General features: G+C 52.6%; 1 protein-coding gene across 1 annotated transcript in view; it reads left to right on the forward strand.

Moving 5' to 3' along the window:
- Window positions 1–23,269, forward strand: part of ADAMTS2 (ADAM metallopeptidase with thrombospondin type 1 motif 2) — a 215,476-nt gene extending 192,207 nt beyond the window's left edge. The window contains exons 18-22 of the mRNA XM_046667680.1: window positions 1,549–1,681; window positions 2,410–2,617; window positions 4,113–4,242; window positions 5,154–5,243; window positions 19,746–23,269. Coding sequence (XP_046523636.1) covers window positions 1,549–1,681; window positions 2,410–2,617; window positions 4,113–4,242; window positions 5,154–5,243; window positions 19,746–20,203 — 1,019 coding nt within the window. The 3' untranslated portion in view covers window positions 20,204–23,269. The remainder of the gene's footprint in view (window positions 1–1,548; window positions 1,682–2,409; window positions 2,618–4,112; window positions 4,243–5,153; window positions 5,244–19,745) is intronic.
- The last annotated feature ends 254 nt before the right edge of the window (window positions 23,270–23,523 follow it).

Raw genomic sequence — 23,523 nt, forward strand, 5'->3', positions numbered from 1 at the left:
TGACAGCGCTGGGACCGGTCAGGTCTGGGCACCCGAGGGGGACGCGGGGAAGACTAGCCGCGCTGGAGACCAGGGGAGGGGCCCCTCTGAGAGGTCCCTCCCTGTGTTCATTCAGAAAGGCCTCCCAGACCCTCCTGGGGTCCCCAGTGCCCTGGATGGAATGAGGCCAGGGTTGGGTGAGACGGACGGATGGGCAGAAAGTGCCAGTCTGCAGGGCAGCGTCCGCCCCTGGGGGCTGGGCCAGATGAGAGGCAGGAGAGGACAGCCCGCCCGCAGGAGCTGGGGCAGGACAGACCTCCCTCGCGGGCCGGTCCCACACCTGGAGGACAAAGAGCCGTCTATGGGGGTGGTGCTGGCTGGATGGAAGGCTCCTCTTTCAGTGCTCCCACCTAGGCAGGTGGCACCCCCAGCCTTCTGGTGGGCCTCCTGCCCCTCTGGATTTCATCAGCACAGCTTGTTGATTCTCCCCACACGTATCTCTTGGACCCACCTGCTGGTCCCACCTTCCCAGTCCTGGCACCACTCTCCCTCCCCACCTGGCCCTGTGTGTCCACGCTTGCCCCCAGAGTGGCCTATTAAAGGGGCAGATCAGACGACGTCCCTTCCTGGAGTCATAGTTTTCAGCAACTTCTCTGCTCTTAGGATAAAAAACCAAATTCTCCTCATGGCCTCCAAAGTTTGGGCAACTTGCTGACCTCTCCCACCATACTGGCGCCCTGCACGGGCTCACCAGGCCACACTGACCTTAGATGCTTTCCCTGGTCATGTCATGCTCCTGCCTCAGGGCCTTTGCACAGGCTATCTCCCTCTACCCCCGGGATCCCCCTTCCCTGCCTTCATACTAAACCAGCAGTCTCTCTAACCCTGCTTCCTGGGACATCTCCAGAAGCCAGACCTGGTCAGGCTGCCCGGCCATATTCGCTCATGTCTTGCCCACTAAGGTGGAGATGCACAACCACAGCACTGCTGACATTTTGGGCTCTGTCATTTTCTGTTGAGGGGGCGGTCCCGTGTCCTGTGGGATGTTGAGCAGCATTCCTGGCATCTACCTGCTAGATGCCAGTAGCACCTCTCCTCCAGTTATGACAACTAGTGTCCAGGACATTGCCACATGTCCCCAGCAGGCAAAGTCGCCCCTGGCTGAGAACCACGGCACTACACTGTGGTGGGAGGAAGCTTGCAGGCTGTGTTCTTGTGTTTGGCCACCTCCTGGCTCATACCAGGTCCTCGGTGCATATTAATTCAAGGTGTAGTAAATGGCTAAGTGATGGGAGAGAAAAGAGAACCTTTCCTCCTGCCCCAGGAGGCCAGCCCAGGGCCCGGGGAGAAGCTGCCGAGGGGAGAAGGTGCCTGCCCTCTTGCCCACACTTAGCCTGGAGTGCTGGGTGGACACCAAGCTGGATATCTGCAAGGCCTGGCTTGGGCGCCCTGCTCCCCACCCCCTCAGAAGGGCAGGGAGGGCTGAGGCTGCATGTGGAACTGCCCTCCGCACCCCTGGGGGGCCACGCCACCCCGTGACCGCCCCTCCGCCTGCCCCGCCTCGTTCAGGGTCCCAGTTTACCAAGTACGGCTGCCGCCGGAGGCTGGACCACAAGATGGTGCACCGAGACTTCTGCGACACCCTCCTGAAGCCCAAAGCCATCCGCCGGGCCTGCAACCCCCAGGCGTGCTCCCAGCCCGTGTGAGTGCCTCGTGGCCAGGTCCTACAGGAGGAGAGCACAGGCCCCCGCTCCTGTGGGGGGAGGCGGGTGTGGCCACGAATGGCGCTGGGCCTCATGTGCCCTGAGATGTTACAGGGTTCTCTCTCACTCACCACATTCCGTGGAGTCTGAGATGCTGCGGCCCCACTTCAGCCCTGCTGACCTGGAACGGCGACATGCCTCTTAGCAATGATAAGGGTAGTGCTCAGGTGTGGACACTGAGGCTCCGAGGGGCAGGTCCTGTAGTTGCTGCCCCACACGGCCCATTGCAGTGGCGTGGCCCAACCCTCCAGTCCCAGGGTTTGGCAGGGCTGCATCGCTGGTCCCTCTGGTAGGGCCTTGAGCAGGGCAGATGGCTGGCGAGTAGGGAGGTGGGTGTGTGGGGCTGGGCGCTGACGGAGTCCGCACTGCTGTCTCACGGTTTAAGCAGAAGCTGAGGGCAGAGGGTGAGGCGGAAAGCTGGGAAAGGACAGAGGCCAGCAAAGCCCCTCAGGCCTGGGCCCTCCAGGGCCACTCCCCGGGGTCTCTGAGCAGTGGACATGTGCGGGGTTCGTCACCTGTGGGACCTCGGGCAGGGTCACAGCAACCTACAGGGTGCCTTGTGAGAGTGGGGACAGGTGCGCCTGGAGGCAGGCTGCCTCTCTTTGTCCCCTGGGCCACAGCAGGCTGGCTCTCCAGGGCACTGACCACGTACCACTCTGCCTGGCAGGTGGGTGGTGGGCGAGTGGGAGCCGTGCAGTCAGAGCTGCGGGCGGACCGGCATGCAGGCACGCTCCGTGCGCTGCGTTCAGCCTCTGCACAACAACGCCACCCGTGCCGTGCACAGCAAGCACTGCAACGACGCCCGGCCTGAGGGCCGCCGCGCCTGCAACCGTGAGCTCTGCCCCGGCCAGTGGCGGGCTGGGCCCTGGTCCCAGGTAAGCTGTCCCCCAGCTCCCCTCCCCGTGTCCTTGGCCCCCAAACGAAGCTTGGGTGGCAATGGGGTAGCCCGAGCATTCCCCCTTGTCCTGGACACAGCTCCTGCCCTGGGCTCCATCCTGTGGATCTCAGGGCACTGGTGGTCCAGTGCTCTGTTGAGAAATGCAGTGGAATGTCTGTCTTCATTGCAAAGGGCAGAGGCTGCTGTGTGCTACAGGGGTCTGGAATCCCAGGAGACTGAGGGTAGCCTGGCTCCGGGATCCAAAGAGGCTGGGGCTCTCATCTCAGAAGGTGGGGGTGTGGTCTGGAAGGCCGGCCACACTTGTGGGAGGGGACATGAGCAAGGGAGGGCTTAGATGTGGGCTGGAAAGAGTAGTGTGCATGGTCTCAGGGGCTGGAGGGGCAGTTTTGGGGGCTGAGCTGAGCCGATGTGAGCACTGACATCCAGCTCATAGACCTGGGCCAGGTCCCCAGGGCCAGCCTCAGGCTCAATGATTTGCTAGAAGGGCTCACAGGACTCAGCAGCTCTGCTCACAGGTACGGTCTATCACAGTGGCAACATGAGTAGAATCAGCAAAGGGGAAAGTATGCGGGTGGAGTCCAGAGGAGACCAGGCACGGGCTTCCAGGTGTCCCTTCCCGGTGGAGTCACCAGGGACGTGCTTAGAGCTCCCAGCAATAATGGGTGACAACACACATGAAGTACTGCCCACCAGGGAAGCCCCCCATGCCTGGGCGTCCAGAGTTTCCACTGGGGTTCAGTCACGTGGGCAGACAGCCCCATGTGACGGGCATTGGTCACTGGCGCCCCTGACCCTCCAAGGGAAAGCAGGGGCTCAGTTCCCCATAAGTCACACTGTTGTTGCAGCAACTCACACCTTAAGTGGGCACGACACTCTACCAGATGGAATGTTCCTTGAACTTGGTTCCCAGGAGCTGCCCGAGGGCTGGTCCTGAAAACAGGCCTTTCCTGGGTCTGCTGAGTCAGCCCTTCTCGCACACACGGCGAGGACTTGAGAATTCTCCTGGGGCAGGGCTGGGCCGAGCGGGCATCTGGGCATGACCTATCCCGTGTGGTAAGGTAGAGGGGCCGGGGAGGGACCGGTGCCATGGAGCCTCCTGTCCAGCTGCAAGGGGGTGGTGTCTACCAAAGCTTCGTGGACATGGCCGGGCTCTCCCAGTGGCCCCAGTGCTCGGCAGGCCTCCTTGGGCCTGGGCCTCCTCCAGCCAGAGCAGAGGGCACTCGCTGAGATCCCAGAAGCGCCAGGCCCTAGGCTGGGCCCTGCGCATTTGTCTCTCCAGCTCACACTAACTCAGAGAGATGGCATGTGCCAGGAGACTGAGGTGGCCACCGAGGCTGGGGCAAGAGGGGCCAGGCCTCCAGCCCACTCTACCTGCTGCGCCTCACCACCTCCCACTTGTTCTGGGGTCACACGCCTGGGCAGCTCTTCCAGGCCCAGCCTAATGTGGCCCTGACTGGTGACTCTGCCTGCAGTGCTCCGTCACCTGTGGCAACGGCACCCAGGAGCGGCCGGTGCTCTGCCGAACCGTGGACGACAGCTTCGGGGTCTGCCGGGAGCCGCGGCCTGAGACGGCAAGGATCTGCAGGCTCGGCCCCTGTCCCCGTAAGCCCTCTGTTGCGCCGGTCCCCAGCTGCCAGCATATAAAGGCCCGGGGTGAGGAAGGCAGGTCCAGGCAAACGCAGCTCTTCCCACAACGGGCTGGACTTGGCAATGAGCCCACCCGGCCAAGGCTGGGACCTCTCCCTCGTAGGAAGTGGAAGGAACGTTTGCCAGGCTCGTCTCCGGCCCGGCCCTGGTGAAGGATGGAGCAGACTCAGCCCATCCCTGCCTTCCTGGCACTCCCTGTTGGTCTGGGAGACAGGAACCAGACTCACAGTGACTGCACAGTGGTGCCCAGCCAGATGGGGCACCCATGCCCATGCAAGGAGCGGGTGCTTGTGTGAGCAGGGGGCGCCTGTGTGAGTAGGGGGTGCCTAGCGTCCTTTAAGGAGAGCACCCCGAACCCTTCTGCATGCAGACGCTTTGCCAAGTGCTCAACATGCATCCCACTTTTGGTCCCCACAGAAGCTCAAGATGTAGACCCCTCCACAGGTCCTGTCTACAGAGGAGGGAGCTCAGTGGGGGAGGGTGTGCCCGCCCCAGCTGGAGTGGGGAGAGCTGGGATTCGCTTGTTCTTGTGTCCCAGGAGCAGGGCAGGGTGGGGGCACTGAGGAGCGAGGCAAAGATAAGGAGGCGTGGCAGGGCCCGAGTTGGGGTAGTAGCTGTGGATGCTCTGTGTAGCCGGACCCAGAAGGTGTGGGGCAGGGGCGAGGCAGGAGGAGGGCCTGGACAGGGCGGTTGGGACCCATCTGTCCTGAGGGAGGCCTTGAATGCCTCGCCCAGGAGTTTGGGGAGTCGGGGTCCTCTTGTGGCCCCCCAGGACACGGGGAGGCTGTGAAGCCCCCTTGCCTGGGGTGGGCAGGAGCCCTCGCCTGGCACCCGGGCAACCGAAGCCTCCTGTCTCTTTTCTCCAGGGAACGTCTCCGACCCCTCCAAGAAGAGCTATGTGGTTCAGTGGCTGTCCCGACCGGACCCCGACTCACCGATCCAGAAGACCTCGTCAAGTAACCGGCCGGTTTATAACTCTGCCTCTGCCCTCCTGTGCATGCCCTGCGCCTTGTGGAGCCTGCCCTGGGCTCCTCTCCTCTCTTTCTATGGGAAGTTCCCCTGACTTCCTGAGGGCTCTCTTGGCGGGATCCGTTTTCTCGGGGCCTCTGTGCCCGGCTATCTCCCTCGGAGCCGCCTGGCCGCCTGGCGGGAGGGCCAGCCTCACGAGGCATGGCCCAGGGCTCTGGCCTCTTGTCAGGGGGCTAGACCTGGTTGGTGATGGCTTGTAAAGGGGCAAAGATCTGTCGTGGTGCTGGAGGGGCCAGAGGCCAGAGTGCAAATGTGACCACTTGGTGACCACGGGGGGCCACATCCCTCCAGGCTAAAGCTGAGGTTGGGAGTCAAGGGCGAGGCCGGCTCCTCCCCCTTCAAATGCTGCCCACCAGCGGGCCAGGCCAGAGTGGCTCTGGCCGTGCGGCCGGCCCGAGTGTCCGGCGGGGTGTCGGGGCTGCCGGCCACCTCTGCTGTTGCTGCTGCTGCTGCCCCTGTGCTGAGTGTGTCCTCCTGACTCGTGCGGCTGTGGCCTGCTTCCTGTGGCCTTCGTGTCCAACATACACAGCCCTTGGCCCCCATGCCCGGTCCCCTTGGGGGTTCAGGTCAAATGGAGGAGGCAGGGGACGTGTCCCTCCAGCGGGACATGGGGACACACCGCCCCTTCCATTCTCTGACCATTAGCTCCAATGGCCTTTTCTCATCGTGTGCACGTCCCCATCCACAGGGGTGAGAGAGTGAGAGGCTGAGGTGGATGCGGCCACCTACAGTGTGAAAAACTACAGAATTACCTCAATTTTTATTGCTTTTTTGCTTAGACAAAACTATGTAGAAAATGCCTTAAAGTTGAAAGGTCACAGAATTGGCTGCTAGCTCCAGCTTCAGAGGGCGCGTTGTCCAGGGAGGGGCCGGCAACGGCGGCTGTGGGAGGCTGTCAGGCCGCCGCTTTTGCCAAGGGGAAGGCCTGGGGTCCAGACACCCCGCCAGTGGCAAGAGGGGACCCACCCCCAGGCCGTGTGGCCGCGAGCGCCCGGCCGCGCCCCTGTAGCAGCCCGCTGCCCACACCGTGCCCGTTGTGTAAATACTCGCTGGTGTGAACCGCAGACTAGCTCTCACGACTGTTAACTCCACTTGCCCGGGTGCCACAGCGGCACGCGTGGCCGCGGGTGCGCCCTGGGCCGGGCGCTCTGTCTGTCCGCACTTTGGTTTATCAGGGATATTTTGTCAGTGTTTTGTATGTATTCAATGACGTATTATGTAGGTTCCATTGTTGTTGCTTTCCCGGTTTTTTATGACAGTGTGTGCCAAAGTGACTGTGAAAATGACCTTTTATTCTTACTAACAATGGAAAGACTTTCTGTCATGCATCCCACAAATAAACTCAATAAAGTGCGGTAACGCTGCGCCGGCCTGGCCCGCTGCTGCTCCTTCTCTTCCTCGGGCTCACGGCGCTGGGGAGCTGCGGGTGCCCTTCTGTCGCAGTAGATCCTCGGTTTCTGACTCAAATGACTTTACTCTCCCCCTCCCCCCTGCGCAGCGCGGCTATTAGGGCCCCTCGGCACTGAGGCGTGTGCCCCCTGCCAGAGCATTCTTCAAAATGTGACAGCAGCCCGTGCAGACACTCCACCTCCGTGATTTTGGGTTTTGAATTCTTGGCGCTAAATGAGCACCTCATGCCTGGGTTCTCCCCTCATAGATGGAGCATCACAGTAGGAAAAGGGCCCAGGTGGGTTTCTCCCATCTTTGGGACCAGAGCCTGTGGAGTAGGAATCTGGGGCCAGTAGCTGCGACAGTGCTGGCCCAGGTCACAGCACCCTGAGGGCGGCTGCGCTGGCTCCTGAGCCAGCTCTCAGCCTCAGCCCACCTGTTCTGGGAGGGCGGGTGCCCATTTGGCCAGGTGGGGGTGTTCCAGCCCCAGGAGAGTCTGGGTGGAGAGAAGAGCAAGGTGGTGCTGCCTCTTGGCACCCGGCCTGTGGTGTTCACGTGTGTGCTCAGCCGTGCCTGCCCGTGTGCCCCGAGGGCTGCCCTCAGAAGCCACAGGGCCTGTGTGTTCCTTCACCTTGCTGACAAGGACCAGAGAGCAGGTCAGGGTCCAACAGGGCCCTCCTTGTCTGGGGCCACTGCCATGTCCTGTCACTGGGCATCTCTCTCCTCCCTTTCTGTGAAGGTGTGCCATGCCAGGGAGGAGGGAGATCATGAGAAAGGATGACGTGGGGCTACCCAGCATCAAGGAGATGGGCTTCGGCGCGCACACAGGGCCAGGCTCCAGGTGCCAGCCTGTGGGGTGGGGGCCACAGTGGCCGTGGTTGTGTTCAGCCTGCCCAGTGCGCTGCTCGTTGAAAGGAATGCCAGCTCGAGAGAGGCGAGGAGGCCTGCCCGCTGCCGACAGGACTGCACTCACTCAGTCTCCCTCCGGACAGACGGGGGCAGTGCCCTGACAGGCTCCCGGCCCGAGCTGCAGGCAGGCGACCACAGCCCAGGGTGCTGTGTGCCTGAGACAGCCGAGGGGGCCACCCGCTTCTTTAACTTGTCGCACGACCTTTTGAATGGTGAAGTGCTGCGTGAGGCTTGATTGAGAAACGAGAGAAGAGAATGAAGTTGTCTCTGTCCAGGCCTCTTCCAAAAGCGTGGGAGACGTGGGTGGTGTCACCTGGGTGGTGTGTGCGCGTCCCACTGTGCAGCCCCTCCCCCCACCCCCATCTGTTGTGACGCCTCGGGAGAGAGTCTCGCTTGGCCTGAGTTTGGCATCTCGCTCGCATCTGCTCGTTCTCTCCAGCTCAGAGCTTTGCAGACCGGAGTATCTCCCCAGAATCTGAGGAATTAAAATTCGACTTAAAAAATTAACTTCAGAGGACTTAGAACTTTTCCGTGTATTGATGTTTAGGGTCACCCGTGTTCACTGCACTCGCTTCCCATGAGCGGAGGTAGTATAATGTTTTCTTCTAAACAAGTTTTAAGTTAAAAAGGAGTTAATTTGAAGGAGGAAGCTTCTAAGCTGATGACAACACAGGTGTATTAAGGTGTCGCCGAGACTGTGGGACCAGCATGCAAATGAATTCGATCTATGAGAAGTGGGCTCACTCTCCCGGCCTGTCGTTCCCTGGAAGGCAGCAGGCCTTGCCAGTTAATTGCTGCTGGGGGCAGCTGAAGATCCAGGGTTATAAAGCCGCAGTTGCCAGCCCGGAGCGCTGTGGCCCGGCGGGGCTCAGGACAGCGGCCCGGCCCTTTCGTGGTGGACTCTGCATCTCCCTTCCCTCAGAGGGCTCTCTGCTCAGTGATGCTGCTTAAAAATACACAGCCTTTGGCATCTTTTTAAGAGCAATTGGTAATGATTATTTTGAAACTTTTCTAGGCTGATATCAGCATAACCAATGCTAATATCTTGGTCAGTGGCTTTCTCAATGATTTATTCATTCATTGACTTATTTTAATTTTTAAAAGCCTAAAGCAGTGCAGCCCACTGTTCAAAGGAAATCAGACACAGAGGTCAGCTCTGTGTGCCAGGTGGAAGGGAGGTGCCCTGGAGAAAGGGAGCCCGGCACCCAGCTGTTGCCCACCTGTGGCAGGGAGATGGGTCCCCGTTCGTCCCTTTACCCAGCGACATTGCCAAGTGCTTTGTGTGTCAAGCTCTGACCTGGGCTCTGGGGACACTCCAACTACTCGACTCTGCCACTGCAGCAGGAAGGCAGCTGTGGGTCATAAATGAGGGGCTCGGCTGCTCCAGTAGAACCTTACGCCCAGAACCAGCTGAGGGGCCGTCGTGATGCCTGCGGCTCAGGCCCCAGCCCAGTGGGGGACACGTGAGGGCGAGGTGTAACACCACGCTTGTCATTTGTGTGAAGGAAAAGGCACCAGGGACAGGAGAAGGTGCTGCTCTGTGGCAGGGGTGGCCCCACTCCCAGCAGCACCACCAGACCAGGTCCCATCCTAGTCGAGGCCTGTGCCTCCACCCCTCTCCACCCCAGCTGATGGTCAAAGCCTGTGGGAGATGCTGCTGTCTTCTCTTGTCAAAGCCCCCTGGTGTCTCCCTGAGGGCTATGATCAGTGGTTTTCACACTGCTCACCCCAGTGCCTGCTGGAAAGTGGGGAGGGCCAGGGAGGAGGGAAGAGAGCAGGTGGGGAGGGGACAAGGGGAGGGGAAGATAGCAGGTGGGGAGGGGACAGGGGTGGGGGAAGGGAGCAGGGGGGAGGGGAAATGGGAGGGAGAGGGAGTGATGGGCCTCTCTGCCACATCCCCCCTAGGCACCCAGACAGGACCACTCTGCTTCCGTATGTCTCATATATTGGGCATCTGTGTAAGATTCTCTCCGGGGAAAGGGGTCCCCCAGGTCACACCTGAGAGTGCATCTCGGGCTCTCCCAGTTGGGTTCCCGGTCGGCCCCCAACACAGGTGCTTGCCCCCTGCATGTCAGCCTGCCCCAGGTCTCCAGGCTGGGCAGACCAGGGCTTTTCTTGAGCAGCTCCTCTGGTTTATCTCTTCGCATTGCATTCTGGGTCCTGTGGCCGGCACATTTCCTCCTCCTTTCAGTCACGTGGAAGCTCAGCTCCACCGCTGGTCCGCTCTGGTGCCCGTGCCTCCCTGTGCTCTTCTTGCCCGCAGCGTTGCTGTGGTAAAGTCCGTAATTTCCCGGCTCTGAGCTTCCTCAGTTGTCACATCTATACATTTATGCATCCTTTGCTTCCCTGTTCTAGGCTCTGGGGATGGAGGGACATCCAAATACAGCTTGGGGCTTTGCCCTTTGGAACTTTCAGGGTAATAAAAAAAGTCAAGCATTAGTCATCTTATCTGACAATTAAATGTGAACTTGCCAACTGAAGTGAAGTGCTGGGACGGGGAGACCCTGTGGCACCGTGAGGCCACATCCCAGTGGGATTCAGCCTCCTCAGGGAGGCCAGGCAATGCTTGCCTGAAGAAGATGCGTTTTAGCTGAGCCTCGCAGATGAGAGGAGAGCAGGTGGAGGGAGAGGGGAGGCACAGTATGTGCAAAGGCCCTGTGACCAGAGGCAGCAAAGTGCAGAGCAGAGGGTCTGAGGCCTGAGTGAGGCTGGAGAGATGAAGGGGACAAATCCTTACCCTGAAAACAACAAGAGGCATTGCAGGGGCTTCAATCAGAATGGTGAAGTGGTCACATCTTTAGTTGAAAAACAACATTCTGACTGGACCCAGATAGCTAGAGGACGAGGAGGAAGAATGGAGATAGGCAGGCAGAAAGGAGGCTCTTACCACGGTGCAGCCAAGAGGCAGGGCAGCTGGACCCGCTGGAGATGGCAGAGAGGGGAACGGGGCTGTATCCCAGAGCGTCTAGGAGGAAATACTGACGGGCTTGGAGATGACTGGAGAGGGGACACCCGGGGTGTGGCTTGTGCACCTGAAAGGCCATTTCTGAGGTGGATGGTGTCAGCAAAGGCCACGGGCTTGGGCTGGACGTGTGGACTCTCAGGCACCTTTGGGACCATGGGGTTGAGGGGGTGTCTCGTAGACAGTGGTATAGAGAGTCTGAAGCTGAGGGAGCTTGGGGTTGGTGTCCATCTAAGAGGTCGCCAGGCTGTAGGGGACAGTACAGGCTGGAGCTGTGGCCACGCAGTGGGTGGACATCAGACCCACTGGCCCTGAGTGGGAGGGCTGCTTGTCTGCTCCTGGCTTCAGACGTGAATGCAGAGGGTGCATAGAGTGACTGCCACAGATGTGATTCCTGTGCCATGGCTGCCCCTTCACCTATCCTCCCGCCTCCCTCCCGCCGCCCCCGTCCTTCCTGTCAGGAGGAGATGAGGTCGGGGAGGAGAGAGGGGAGAGAAGTCTGTGTGGGGAAGGACTGACACCCTCACCGTGCAGAGCAGAGCGGCTGAACGAGAAACACAGCAGGCAGGGGCGGGCCCACTGAGGCCCGTGATGAGGAATGTATAATGGATCAAATATCCTCTATGTTGTTATGTGACTTACGCTTTCATATTGAATGAATTTTTGTAAGTCATCTCAGTTTTGTCTTGTGTGTGGAATGAGATGGTGGTAGAAAGGGACGAGGGATGGGAATTTGGGAAGACAGAGAAGGGAGAGAAAGAGTGAGAGGAACTGGGTGGTGGAATTAATAACTGCAGGTGGAGTTGCAGCTCAGCCAGGAGACAGACACGTGGAAAGAGAATCAGGGCTCTCTGTGTGAGCTAGACCGTGGATGAGCGGTTTCTTGGGCTGGAAGAGGAGGGGAGGATGTGCTGGGCAGGAGGACTAACCTGTGTGAAGGCATCAAGTTACAAAGCAGTTTGTTTGGAAAATGACAAGAAGCTCAATGTGGTAGGGCCGTAGATGGATGGAGCAGTGGCAGAACGTGAGGCTGTCTGGTAAGTTGAGGCAAGTGGAAGAAAGCCCAGACAAGTTGGGGTGACCTTTTTGTTTGGTTTGGTTTTGTTTTTTTGCTGAGGAAGATTGGCCCTGAGCTAACATCCGTGCCCGTATTCCTCTATTTTGTATGTGGGACACTGCCACAGCATGGCTTGATGAGCGGTGCATAGGTCTGCACCCAGGATCTGAACCTGCGGACCCTGGGCCACCAAAGCAGAGTGTGTGAACTTAACCACTACACCACCAGGCCAGCCCCACAAGTTGGGGTGACCTTTAAATTCCCTTTAAGTACTTTTCAGAAACAGAGACCATCTGGGAGTTTGGGTGAGGCGGGAACAGAGTGGAGGAGCGGGTGAGGCTCTGGGATCTGCTCTGTTGAGTTTTATTTTATTTTATTTATTTATTTATTTATTTATTTATTTTAATTGCAGTAACATTGGATTATAACATTATATAACTTTCGGATGTACATTATAATATATTTCGAATTCTGTGTGGATTACATCATGTTCACCACCCAAAAACTAATTATAGTCCATCCCCTCACATGTGAGCCTCATCACCCCTTTTGCCCTCCCCCTTCCCCCATGGTAACCACCAATCCAGTCTCCATTGCTGTGTGTGTGTTTGTCTGTCGTTGTTGTTGTTGTTGTTTCGTCTGCTGTTGTTTTTATCTTCTACTTATGAGTGAGATCATACAGTATTTGACTTTTTCTCTCTGACTTATTTCACTCAGCACAATACCCTCAAGGTCCATCCATGTTGTCGCAAGTGGCCGGATTTCATCATTTCTTATGGCTGAGTAGTATTCCATTGTGTATATATACCACATCTTCTTTATCCATTTGTCCCTTGATGGGCACCTTAGCTATTGTGAATAATGCTGCAATGAACACAGGGGTGCAAGTATCTTTATGCCTTTGCATTTTCAAGTTCTTTGGATAAATACCCAGTAGTGGGATAGCTGGATTATATGGTAATCTATCCTTAATTTTCTGAGGATACTCCATACTGCTTTCCATAGGGGCTGCACCAGTTTGCACTCCCACCAGCAGTGAACAAGGGTTCCCTTCTCTCCACACCCTCTCCAACACTTGTTGTTTCCTGTCTTGCTAATTATAGCCATTCTGACCGGAGTGAGGTGATACCTCATTGTAGTTTTGATTTGCGTTTCCCTGATAGCTAATGATGTTGAGCATCTTTTCATGTGCCTGTTGGCCATCCGTATATCTTCTTTGGAGAAATCTCTGTTCAGATCTTTTGCCCATTTTTTAATTGGGTTGTTGGTTTTTTTGTTGTTGAGCTGCATGAGTTCTTTATATATTTTGGATATTAACCCCTTATCTGATATATGGTTTGCAAATATCTTCTCCCAATTGTTAGGTTGTCTTTTCGTTTTGTTGATGGTTTCCTTTGCTGTGCAGAAGCTTTTTAGTTTGATGTAGTCCCATTTGTTCATTTTTTCTTTTGTTTCCCTTGCCCGGTCAGACTTGGTACTTGAAAACATGCTGCTCAGACCGATGTCATAGAGCATACTGCCTATGTTTTCTTCTAGAAGTTTCATGGTTTTGGGTCGTACATTCAAGTCTTTAATCCATTTTGAGTTGATTTTTGTGCATGGTGTAAGGGAGTGGTCTACTTTCATTCTTTTGCATGTGGCTGTCCAGTTATCCCAACACCATTTATTGAAGAGACTCTCCTTTCTCCATCGTAAGCTTTTGGCTCCCTTGTCGAATATTAGCTGTCCATAAATGTGTGGGTTTATTTCTGGGCTCTTGATTCTGTTCCATTGATCTGTGTGTCTGTTTTTGTGACAGTACCATGCTGTTTTGGTTACTATGGCTTTGTAGTATATTCTGAAATCAGGGAGTGTGATATATCCAGCTTTGTTCTTTTTTCTCAGGAATCCTTTGGCTATTCAGGGTCTTTGGTTGTTCCATATAAATTTTAGGATTCTTTGTTCTATTTCTGTGAAAAATGTAATTGGAACTTTGATAGGGATTGCATTGAATCTATAGATTGCTTTAGGAAGTATGGACATTTTAACAATGTTAATCCTTCCAATCCAAGAGCATGGAATATCTTTCCATTTCTTTGTGTCTTCCTTGATTTCTTTCAACAATGTTTTACAGTTTTCAGTGTACAGATCTTTCACCTCTTTGGTCAAGTTTTTTCCTAGGTATTTTATTCTTTTGTTGCAATTGTAAATGGGATTGTATTCTTAATTTCTCTTTCTGCTACTTCGTTGTTAGTGTATAGAAACACAACTGATTTTGGTACATTGATTTTGTATATTGTATACTGCTACTTGACTGTGTTCCTTTATTATTTCTAAAAGTTTTTTAGTGGATTCTTTAGGGTTTTGTAGATATAAAATCGTGTCATCTGTAAAGAGTGACAGTTTCACTTCTTTTCCAATGTGGATCCCTTTTATTTCTTTTTCTTGCCTGATTGCTCTGGCTAGGACTTCCAATACTATGTTAAATAAGAGTGGTGACAGTGGGCATCCTTGTCTGGTTCCTGTTCTTACAGAGATAGCTTTCAGGTTTTCTCTGTTGAGAATGATATTTGCTGTGGGTTTGTCATATATGGCCTTTATTATGTTGAGGTATTTTCCTTCTATACCCATTTTATTTAGAGTTTTTATCATAAATGGATGCTGTATCTTGCCAGATGCTTTCTCTGCATCTATTGAGATGATCATGTGATTTTTATTCTTCATTTTGTTAATGTGGTGTATCACGTTGATTGATTTGCAGATGTTGAACCATCCCTGCATCCCTGGAATGAAACCCACTTGATCATGATGTATGATCTTTTTAATGTATTGTTGTATTCGATTTGCTAGTATTTGTTGAGGATTTTTGCATCAATGTTCATCAGTGATATTGGCCTGTAATTTTCTTTTTTTGTGTTGTCCTTGTCTGGTTTTGGTATCAGGATAATGTTGACTTTGTAGAAGGAGTTAGGAAGCCTCCCCTCCTCTTCAATGTTTTGGAAGAGTTTGAGAAGGATAGGTATTAAGCCTTCTTTGAATGTTTGGTAGAATTCACCAGGGAAGCCATCTGGTCCTGGACTTTGATTTTTTGGGAGGTTTTTGATTGCTGTTCCAATCTCCTTACTGGTGATCAGTCTATTCAAGTTTTCTACTTCTTCTTGGTCCAGTTTTGGAAGGTTGTATGTTTCTAAGAATTTATCCATTTCTTCTAGGTCATCCAATTTGTTGGCGTATAGCTTTTCATAGTATTCTCTTATTATCTTTTGTATTTCTGAGGTGTCTGTTGTAATCTCTCCTCTTTCATTTCCAATTTTATTTATTTGACCCTTCTGTCTTTTTTTCTTGGTGAGTCTAGCTAAGGGTTTGTCAATTTTGTTTATCTTTTCAAAGAACCAGCTGTTGGTTTCATTAATTTTTTCTATTGTGTTTTTAGTCTCTATTTCATTTATTTCTGCTCTGATTTTTATTATTTCCTTCCTTCTGCTGATTTTGGGCTTTGTTTGTTGTTCTTTTTCCAGTACCTTTAGATGCGCTTTTAGATTGCTTATCTGGGATTTTTCTTATTTGTTGAGGTAGGCCTGAATTGCTATAAACTTCCCTCTTAGAACCACTTTTGCTGTGTCCCACAGATTTTGGCATGTCGTATTATCATTTTCATTTATCACCAGGAATTTTTTGATTTCTCCTTTGATTTCTTCATTGACCCAATTGTTGTTCAGTAGCATTTTGTTTAATCTCCACATTTTTGTGGCTTTTCTGGTTTTCTTCCTGTAGTTGATTTCTAGTTTCATACCTTTGTGGTCAGAAAAGACGCATGGTATTATTTCGATCTTCTTAAATTTATTGAGACTTGTTTTATGTCCTAATATGTGATCAATCCTGGAGAATGTTCCGTGTGCATTTGAAAAGAATGTGTATTCTGTGGTTTTTGGATGGAGTGTTCTGTATATATCTACTAAGTCCATCTGGTCTAACGTGTCCTTTAAGGCCAGTGTTTCCTTATTGATCCTCTGGATGATCTATCCATTGGTGTCAGTGGAGTGTTAAAGTCCCCTACTATTATTGTGTTACTGTCTATTTCTCCTTTTATATCTGTTAATAATTGCTTTATATATTTAGATGCTCCTGTGTTGGGTGTGTAGATATTTACATGTGTTATATTTTCTTGGTGGATTGTTCCCTTTATCATTATGTACTGCCCCCTTTGTCTCTTGTTACAGTTTTTGTTTTAAAGTCTATTTTGTCTGACGAAAGTATTGCTACCCCCACTTTCTTTTCTTTGCCATTTGCATGGAATATCTTTTTCCATCCTTTCACTTTCAGATTTGAAGTGTCTTTAGGTCTGAAGTGTGTCTCTTGTATGCAGCATATACATGGGTCTTGTTTTTTTTATCCAGTTGGCCACCCTTTGGCATTTGATTGGAGCATTTAGTCCATTGATGTTTAAAGTAGCTATTGATGAATATGTATTTATTGCCATTTTGTTACCTTTTTTTCCCCTGAGTGTTGTAGTAGTTCTTCTCTGTTCCTGTCTTGTTCTCTTGCTCTCTTCCCTTGTGGTTTGATGGGTGTCTTTAGTAGTATGTTTGATTTCTTTTGTCTTACTTTCTTGCTTGCTTATTATATGTTTCTGATTTGTGATTACCATGAGGATCCTATTTAATATACTATGCATATAACAGTCTATATTGAGTAGATAGAGTCTTTAGCTTGACCTCTTTCTAAAAGATCTACTTTTTCACTCCCCTCCTCCCACATTTTATGTTTTTCAAATCATATATAGTCTCTTGTTTAGTGTGTGTCTATCCATTACCCTCTTATCATCAAAATAGGCGATTTTTAGTACATTTGTCTTTTAACCTTCATATTATCTTCACAGTAGTTAATCTGCCAGCTTTACTATATTTTTACCTTTACGAGTGATTTTATTGCCTGGGTTTTTTGTTGTTGTTTTGTTTTGTTGATAATAACTTTTTTTTAAATCTCTATTTGTGGTCATTGCTTTCCCACTTAAATAAGTCCCTTCAGCATTTCTTGCAGAACTGGTTTCTTGGTGATAAACTCCTTTAAGTTTTGCTTGTCTGGGAAGCTCTTTCTCTCTCCTTCCATTCTGAATGACGACCTTGATGGATAGAGTGTTTGGCTGTAGGTTTTTTCCCTTTAGCACTTTAAATATGTCGTGCCATTCTCTTCTCGCCTGTAGGGTCTCGGCTGAGAAGTCCACTGACAGCCTGATGGGCTTCCCTTTATATGTCACTTGTGGCCTTTCTCTTGCTGCCTTTAGGATTCTCTCTTTATCTTTGATTTTCGACATTTTAATGATAATATGTCTTGGTGTGGGCCTCTTTGGGCTTATCTTGTTTGGAGCTCTCTGTGCTTCCTGAACTTGGATGTCTGTTTCCTTCCTCAGGTTAAGAAAATTTTCATCTATTATTTCTTCATATACATTTTCTGCCCCTTTGTCTCTCTCTTCTCCTTCTGGGACCCCTATAATCTGAATGTTAGCATTGCTTGATATTGTCCCAGAGTTCCCTTACACTGTTCTCATTCTGTCTAATTCTTTTTTTCTGTTCTGCTTGGGTGATTTCCTCTAATCTTTCATCTAGCTCGCTGATCCGTTCTTCTGCATCCTCTACTCTGCTATTGAGTCCCTCTAGTGAATTTCTCATTTCTGGTATTGTATTCTTCATTTCTGATTGGGTTTTTTTGTATCTTCTGGTTCTTTGCTGATGTGCTCACTGTGTTCATCCATTCTTCTCCCCATATCTCTGAGCATCCTCAGGATATTTTGTTTGAACTCTTTGTCGAGTAGGTCATTTGTTTCTGTTTCATTTAGTCCTTTTTCTGGGGTTTTGTCCTGTTCCCTTGCTTAGAAAGTATTCCTTTGTCTCCTCATTATGCCTCTTCTCTGTGCTTATTTCTATGTATTAGTTGAGTCGGCTATGTCTCCTGATCTTGGAGAAGTGGCCCTATGTATGAGATGCCTTATGAGGCCCAGCAATGTGCTTCCCTCTCGTCACCAGTCCAGAAGACCCAGGAGTGACCCCTTTGTGGGCTACTTGTGTCCTTTTGCTGTGGCAGGGTTGCTCCCACTGCAGGTACCCAGGGAGTCTAGTCTTTCCTTCCCTGGCCAGCTGTTTCTAAATCCTGTTTGGGGAACCTCAGCACCATTGGCTACTAAGTCTATCAGCACACTCCTATTGCAGTTTTCCTCTTAATTGGGTTGGTACCTAGTGTAGCTGGTTGCTAGGCTCAGGGGCTTACAGTTGTGATAGGCCTCAGGCCTACAAGGCTGTTGTCAGTTCTCTTAGGAGTACAGCTGAGTGGGGCTGGCCCTAAGCAGGGAGAACTCAATTGTTTCAGGCTTTAGAAGGTGGGGCTGATCCTTTTTATGGCTATTTGTGAAGCACAGGTCTTCTGCCGCTGATGAGCCTCACTCCCCACAGGACTGCACACACCATCAACACAGTCCTGGTCGTGCAGACTTCTCAACCCCCTGGAGTGTACCCCAATGCTGCACTGCAGAGGCCTCTTCACCAATGCCCCTCACAGTTCACCTGGTCGTTACACAGGTCCTTCCCCACAGAGGCAGACACCCTTGCCTGCCTGTAGAGGATCAAGGCACCCAGTCAATGCAGGCTAAAAAGTAGCCTGAGGGCTTGCTGTTAGGTGGGGCCAGTCCCTAGGGCGGGTTGCCTGCCCTGGCTGAACTGGATCAAATCTGTGCTCTAGTGGGTGTGGCAGGCCCCTGGGCTAACAGCCCAAGGGATGCACCTCAATGGCCCCCACAGGTGTCTCAATCTCCGGAGAGGTCCCTTCTCTCACCAAGATGCCCCCAGAGCCCACTAGATGAGTCTTGTTTCACCAAAGGACAGTCAGCCTTCTCTCTGGTGATTTTAGGTTGCTGCAATGAGTAAGTTTGTGCGTGGGCCCTTTAAGACCTGGGTCTTTTTGGCCTTCGGCTGGCCGATAGCTTTTCTGGGTTAATAACTGCAGTTGAAAGCCAGTGAAGCCAGATAGTAAGACCCTCGTCTCAGTTGGGCTGCGTCTGAAGGATGCTTGTAGGAGTATTGTTGCCCCCACTCTGGACCTCACTCCTCCAGGGAGGGCTGCTTACCTTAGGGTGGCTCCCACATGGCCAGCTGAGAAGCTCCGCTGCTCCCAAAGGTGGCGTTTTTCCTCTCCAGCAGGAATTTCTGCCTCTTCCGCCTTAGTCAGGACTGTCCCTTGTTGTGGGGGTTCTTTTTATCCAGTTTTCAGTTTTCTCTCCAGGGTAATTTTTCCAAAAATAGTTGTAACCTGGTTGTGATTGTGGGAGGAGATGAGTTCAGAGTCTGCTTATACCGCCATCTTGATGAGATCTCTCTGCTCTGTTGAGTTTTAGGAATTGGTTCTTTTAGGTTTAGTTTTGTTATAGTTACTGCTTATAGATTATTGTAGAGTCAGCTCTGCCACAAAATTTCATTGGGGTTACCACTGGGATGTCCAATGTGAAGATCTGATGAAATCCCATTCTTTAAGATGAGCTTGGAATCACTCCCTAAAAACAGACAGGCCTCAAGGGGCTGGCCCCATGGCTGAGTGGTTAAGTTCACGTGCTCCGCTTCAGCGGCCCAGGGTTCGCCAGGCCAGATCCTGGACGCAGACCTATGCTCCGCTTGTCAGGCCACACTGAGGCGTCATCCCACACAACACAACTAGAAAGACTTACAATTAGGTATACAACTATGTACTGGGGGGCTTCAGGGGAAAAAACAATAGGAAGACTGGCAACAGATGTTAGCTCAGGGCTAATCTCCTCAAAAAATAATAATAAAAAAAAATAAAACCAGACAGGCCTCATTCTGTCTCAAACTTTGAGAGATATGGAAGCATCTGGACTCGGCTGGGGCCGCTTGGAGGAGGGAGCAGGGCTCACAGCGTGTATGGTGGCACTCCAGGGCAGGGGTCCCTGATGCTGCCCCCCTCCAGGGCTGCTCTGACACTGAAACCACACAGACTTTCCACCTGAGCTCGCTTGCCTCTATGCTGTCTCTGGGCTCTTTCAAATGCCTCCTCCAGCAAGCTGTTCCCCGTAGGGGAGCAAAGCCCCCATCTTGTCCTTTGGTTATTTGTCCCACTTTTCTCTTTCAGAGGGCCGCTGCCAAGGCGACAAGTCAATGTTCTGTAGGATGGAAGTCTTGTCTCGCTATTGCTCCATCCCAGGCTACAACAAGCTGTGCTGCAAGTCCTGCAACCTACACAACAACCTCACCAACGTGGACAACAGGGCAGAAGCCCCACCCGGGAAGCACAATGACATTGAAGAGCTCATGCCCACCCTCCCAGTGCCCACGCTAGTCATGGAGGTGCAGCCTCCCCCAGCCACGCCCCTGGAGGTGCCTCTCAATGCCTCCAGCACCAATGCCACCGAGGATCACCCCGAAACCAATGCCGTCGATGTGCCCTACCAAATCCACGGCCTGGAGGATGAAGTTCTGCCACCCAATCTAATCCCCCGACGCCCAAGCCCGTATGAAAAGACCAGAAACCGAAGAATCCAAGAGCTCATTGATGAGATGAGGAAGAAGGAGGTGCTTGGAAAGTTCTAATAAAATGGAAAGATAGCGTCAATAGCATTTTTTTTCTTGCTTATAGAGATATTCCATGGGATGGCAAATCCTGTGTCATGGAGATGAAGTAAAAATTCCTGATTCCAAAAGGAAACAAAGAGGGAGAATGACATAAAAAAATACATATGTGGTTGTGAGCATGTGGCACTAGGTTAGCACACGTGTTTCCCAGCCCTGGAATGTTCTAAGTCCTGCACTGGGGTTGGGTGTGGGGTGGAGAGGAATACAGAGGTTCCACAGCCTCTGTCAGTCGGGGGGGGCGGGGGGCAGGAGGGCAAGGCAGAGAGAGAAAATGTTCGCCCTGAGCTTCTGGGCCGTGATTGGGAATCTTCCTTTCCTTGGTGGTGACAACCCTTCTGGAGACTCAGGACCTTTCCTACCGGTCTCCAAACTGAGGCACAAACCCCATGGGGACTCTTAAGAGAAACAGTGATTTATTTACTAACTGACTAGTCACTAAGATGAGCACAATGAAGTGGAGGCCGTGAACTCCAGTGCCTTCAAGGCCCAGGCGGGTGGCGAGGATGAACGTGGTGGCCGGCTGGGACCGTGACCAACGGGAGAGCCACGCCCTGCTGGAGCTGATGGTCGGCTCCAGCCACTGCCGCCTCTGTGAGAGCTGGCGCCTGCTGCCAGATGGTGTGCTTTTCCAGAAGAAGTCTAGATTTTTGTGTGAAAATTCTCAATCCTTAAAGGTCAACTCAGAATGTTTCAAGGTGGTTGGGGTCTATCCGAGCCTAGAGCTGCCAGTCTCGGCTTGATGCAGTCTTGCACATTAAGGACTTAGGGAAAGCCGCCTGACCTAGTTGGTGCTCACGCGCTGCGTTTGAATCTCTCAGCCGAGTTGGAGCCGTGAAGCGTCTCTTTCTTCCTGGGAAAGTACTGAGAATCCTCCACCTGGGACTTGAGGCTAGATCTGCCCAGTGGGCCACATTTCCTGTGCCAGAAGACAGCAGGGAGCTCTCCGGGGCTCCCCCGGCCTCTCTCTTCTCCTCTAAGCCTGGCCTTGCTTGCTGCTTTGAGCCAGCCTGGCCTCAGCACTAGCTCCCCAGAGTTCTCTCTCCCTCCCCAGGTGCACTGGAAGGATGTGCTGTCCTGGACAGTCCACTGAGTGGTCCAGGCCCTGAACCTCCCTCCTGGAGGGGTAGGGGTGCTGCCACCAGGGTGGCCACATCCGAGGGTTCTGAGATGAGGCCTTGTGGGCTGAGTTTGCTCCTCCTAAAGACCAGCTTCACTTGTGGGGGATGGGCTTTCCCTGTCTAGCCCTGTGGTGCCCCCTCAGCCCCACCCCCTCTTCCTTCCAGAACCCAGCAGGGCTGTGCAAGACTTGGCCTCCGAGGGGAGGTGTGGGGTGGGAGCGGGCAGCCTGCTTTATCTTTTGCTTTTTCCAAACTTGAACAACTACTTTCGGCAGAATGGTGCTTTGTGAGCGAGATGTGAAATAGGAAGGGAGTGGGGTGGGTGGGAGGACAGTGGCTAATGGTACTTCTCCCTGAATGTGCGGCTTAAACTTCCCCAAATTACAAGACCCAGGGGCACAATAGCTCCTTAGCTGGGCCTAGCCTGACACCTAATTCTTAAGCTTTTCATGTCCAGGAAAGTTCTGGAGCCTTTGTATCCTTGCCAGTACTAGATCTGAGAGATCTCTCTCTTGTTTAATTACCCTCTATATGGATGACAATACTGAGGCTCAGGATAATACCATGATGCCTACTTTCTACGGACTTTTGAGGTGCTAAGTGTGTCTGAGTCTGTGCGTGTGTGGCTGTGTCTCTGTGTGTGGTCTAAGGGACAAGTAAGGGTGCAGGAGACAGTGAGAACAATCCCTGGGATGATGCTTAACCTTCCAACCGGCTGATAGCGAGCCGCCCCCTCCACGGCGGACGCAGCCTGCCTTCCCACTCTGCCTCCATGTCCCACACATGCTCACACCTGTCCCGGTGCTGGCTCCTAAGAACCACACTGGACAAGGCATTTTTGACCATCTCCCCCAGTGTCACTTCCTCTTTAACAGGACGTGGTACAAAGCTCTTCTGCAGTCCTGTCTCTCCATGATGAGGACACGGACCCCGCACTCTCCCTCCTCTGGTGAACCCACGGCAGCTGGCGTGACCCACGGGCTGAAGGACTGGGCAGTTTTGCTTGGGTCTGGCCTAGAGTGTAGAGGAAGTTAGGGGTGACTAACCCGAACCAGAGAGTATTACTTGGTTTACGCAGCCTGGGGGCCATAGGATGGGAACGCACTGTTCTCAGATCCCAGCAGAGAAGGGCTGCATGTCTTGGGGGCTGGAAGCCTTCAGGGAGAGGCCCCAGGTGGGACATTCCCACGGGGACCTGTCTTCTGCTGGAGGGAGAGACGCCCTCTGGGAAATGCAGGCAGTGTGGCCATGGCCCCATATATCATACTCAGCGCCCTGGGCCATGTGTCCGCAGAGTCCTGTAGGAGTAAATGGTCTCAGAGGCCTCTGTCCAAGGATTGCCGTGTTCGCCAGGCTCTGAGAAACTGCAAATCTCCATGGAGCTGGGGACCCGTGGGAGAGCCAGCTTAGCAATAGTCCTGAGCTTCCAGAGCTAGTGTCCGTGTCTGAGGGGCTCCAACAGCCGGGGGGGCTGTGGAGGTCTTCTAGCTGAGGTTTTGTGACTCCGAGGGCCTCTCTGTCTGCGGCTCCAGAAAATCAGCCAAGGGGCCTGAGAGTCACTTCGTGTTCACAGGGAGACGTGTGCTAGAGTTTGGGACCTGGCTTTCTGCTCTTCTCCTTTTGGAAAACCCATGGAATTTCACATATAAGCCTTTCATTTGTATCTTAAGAGTTTTGGTTTATTTGTTTATTTGGGGTATATAAATGGTGCTCAATAGCGAAGCCTTTCTCAGATGAAGTGTTATGACTGTGTGCTCCTGTGTGACAGGCAGCCACCACAGGCATCATCACGGTGCTGAACTCACATTTTATCCTCCGATCACAGCAATCAGTGCATTTGTTTTCTGTGTAGTGAAAGTTGGCTCCTAGATTTTGTAACTTATTAAAGTCACTGTCTATGTCTGCACATCATGCCTCGTCTGTTTGTTACCCGGACTGGGCTGCCCCTCAGCCCCAGCCTGGACGTGGGCAGGAGGGAGGATGCACTGCGGTCGCAAGGCCAAGAGGTGTGGGGGCCACGGCGGGCACGGAGCCACGGCTGCTCCAGGCAGGACCCTGGGAAGGGCAAGAGGCACCCGAAGGACCGAACTCACCCCGGCTCCCGGGAAGCCGGCCGTCCAGGCGACACAACTTAGCCAGCAGTTCCCAAGTGAACCTTTA

Source organism: Equus quagga, chromosome 7, assembly GCF_021613505.1.
Source record: "Equus quagga isolate Etosha38 chromosome 7, UCLA_HA_Equagga_1.0, whole genome shotgun sequence".
Lineage (NCBI taxonomy): Eukaryota > Metazoa > Chordata > Mammalia > Perissodactyla > Equidae > Equus > Equus quagga.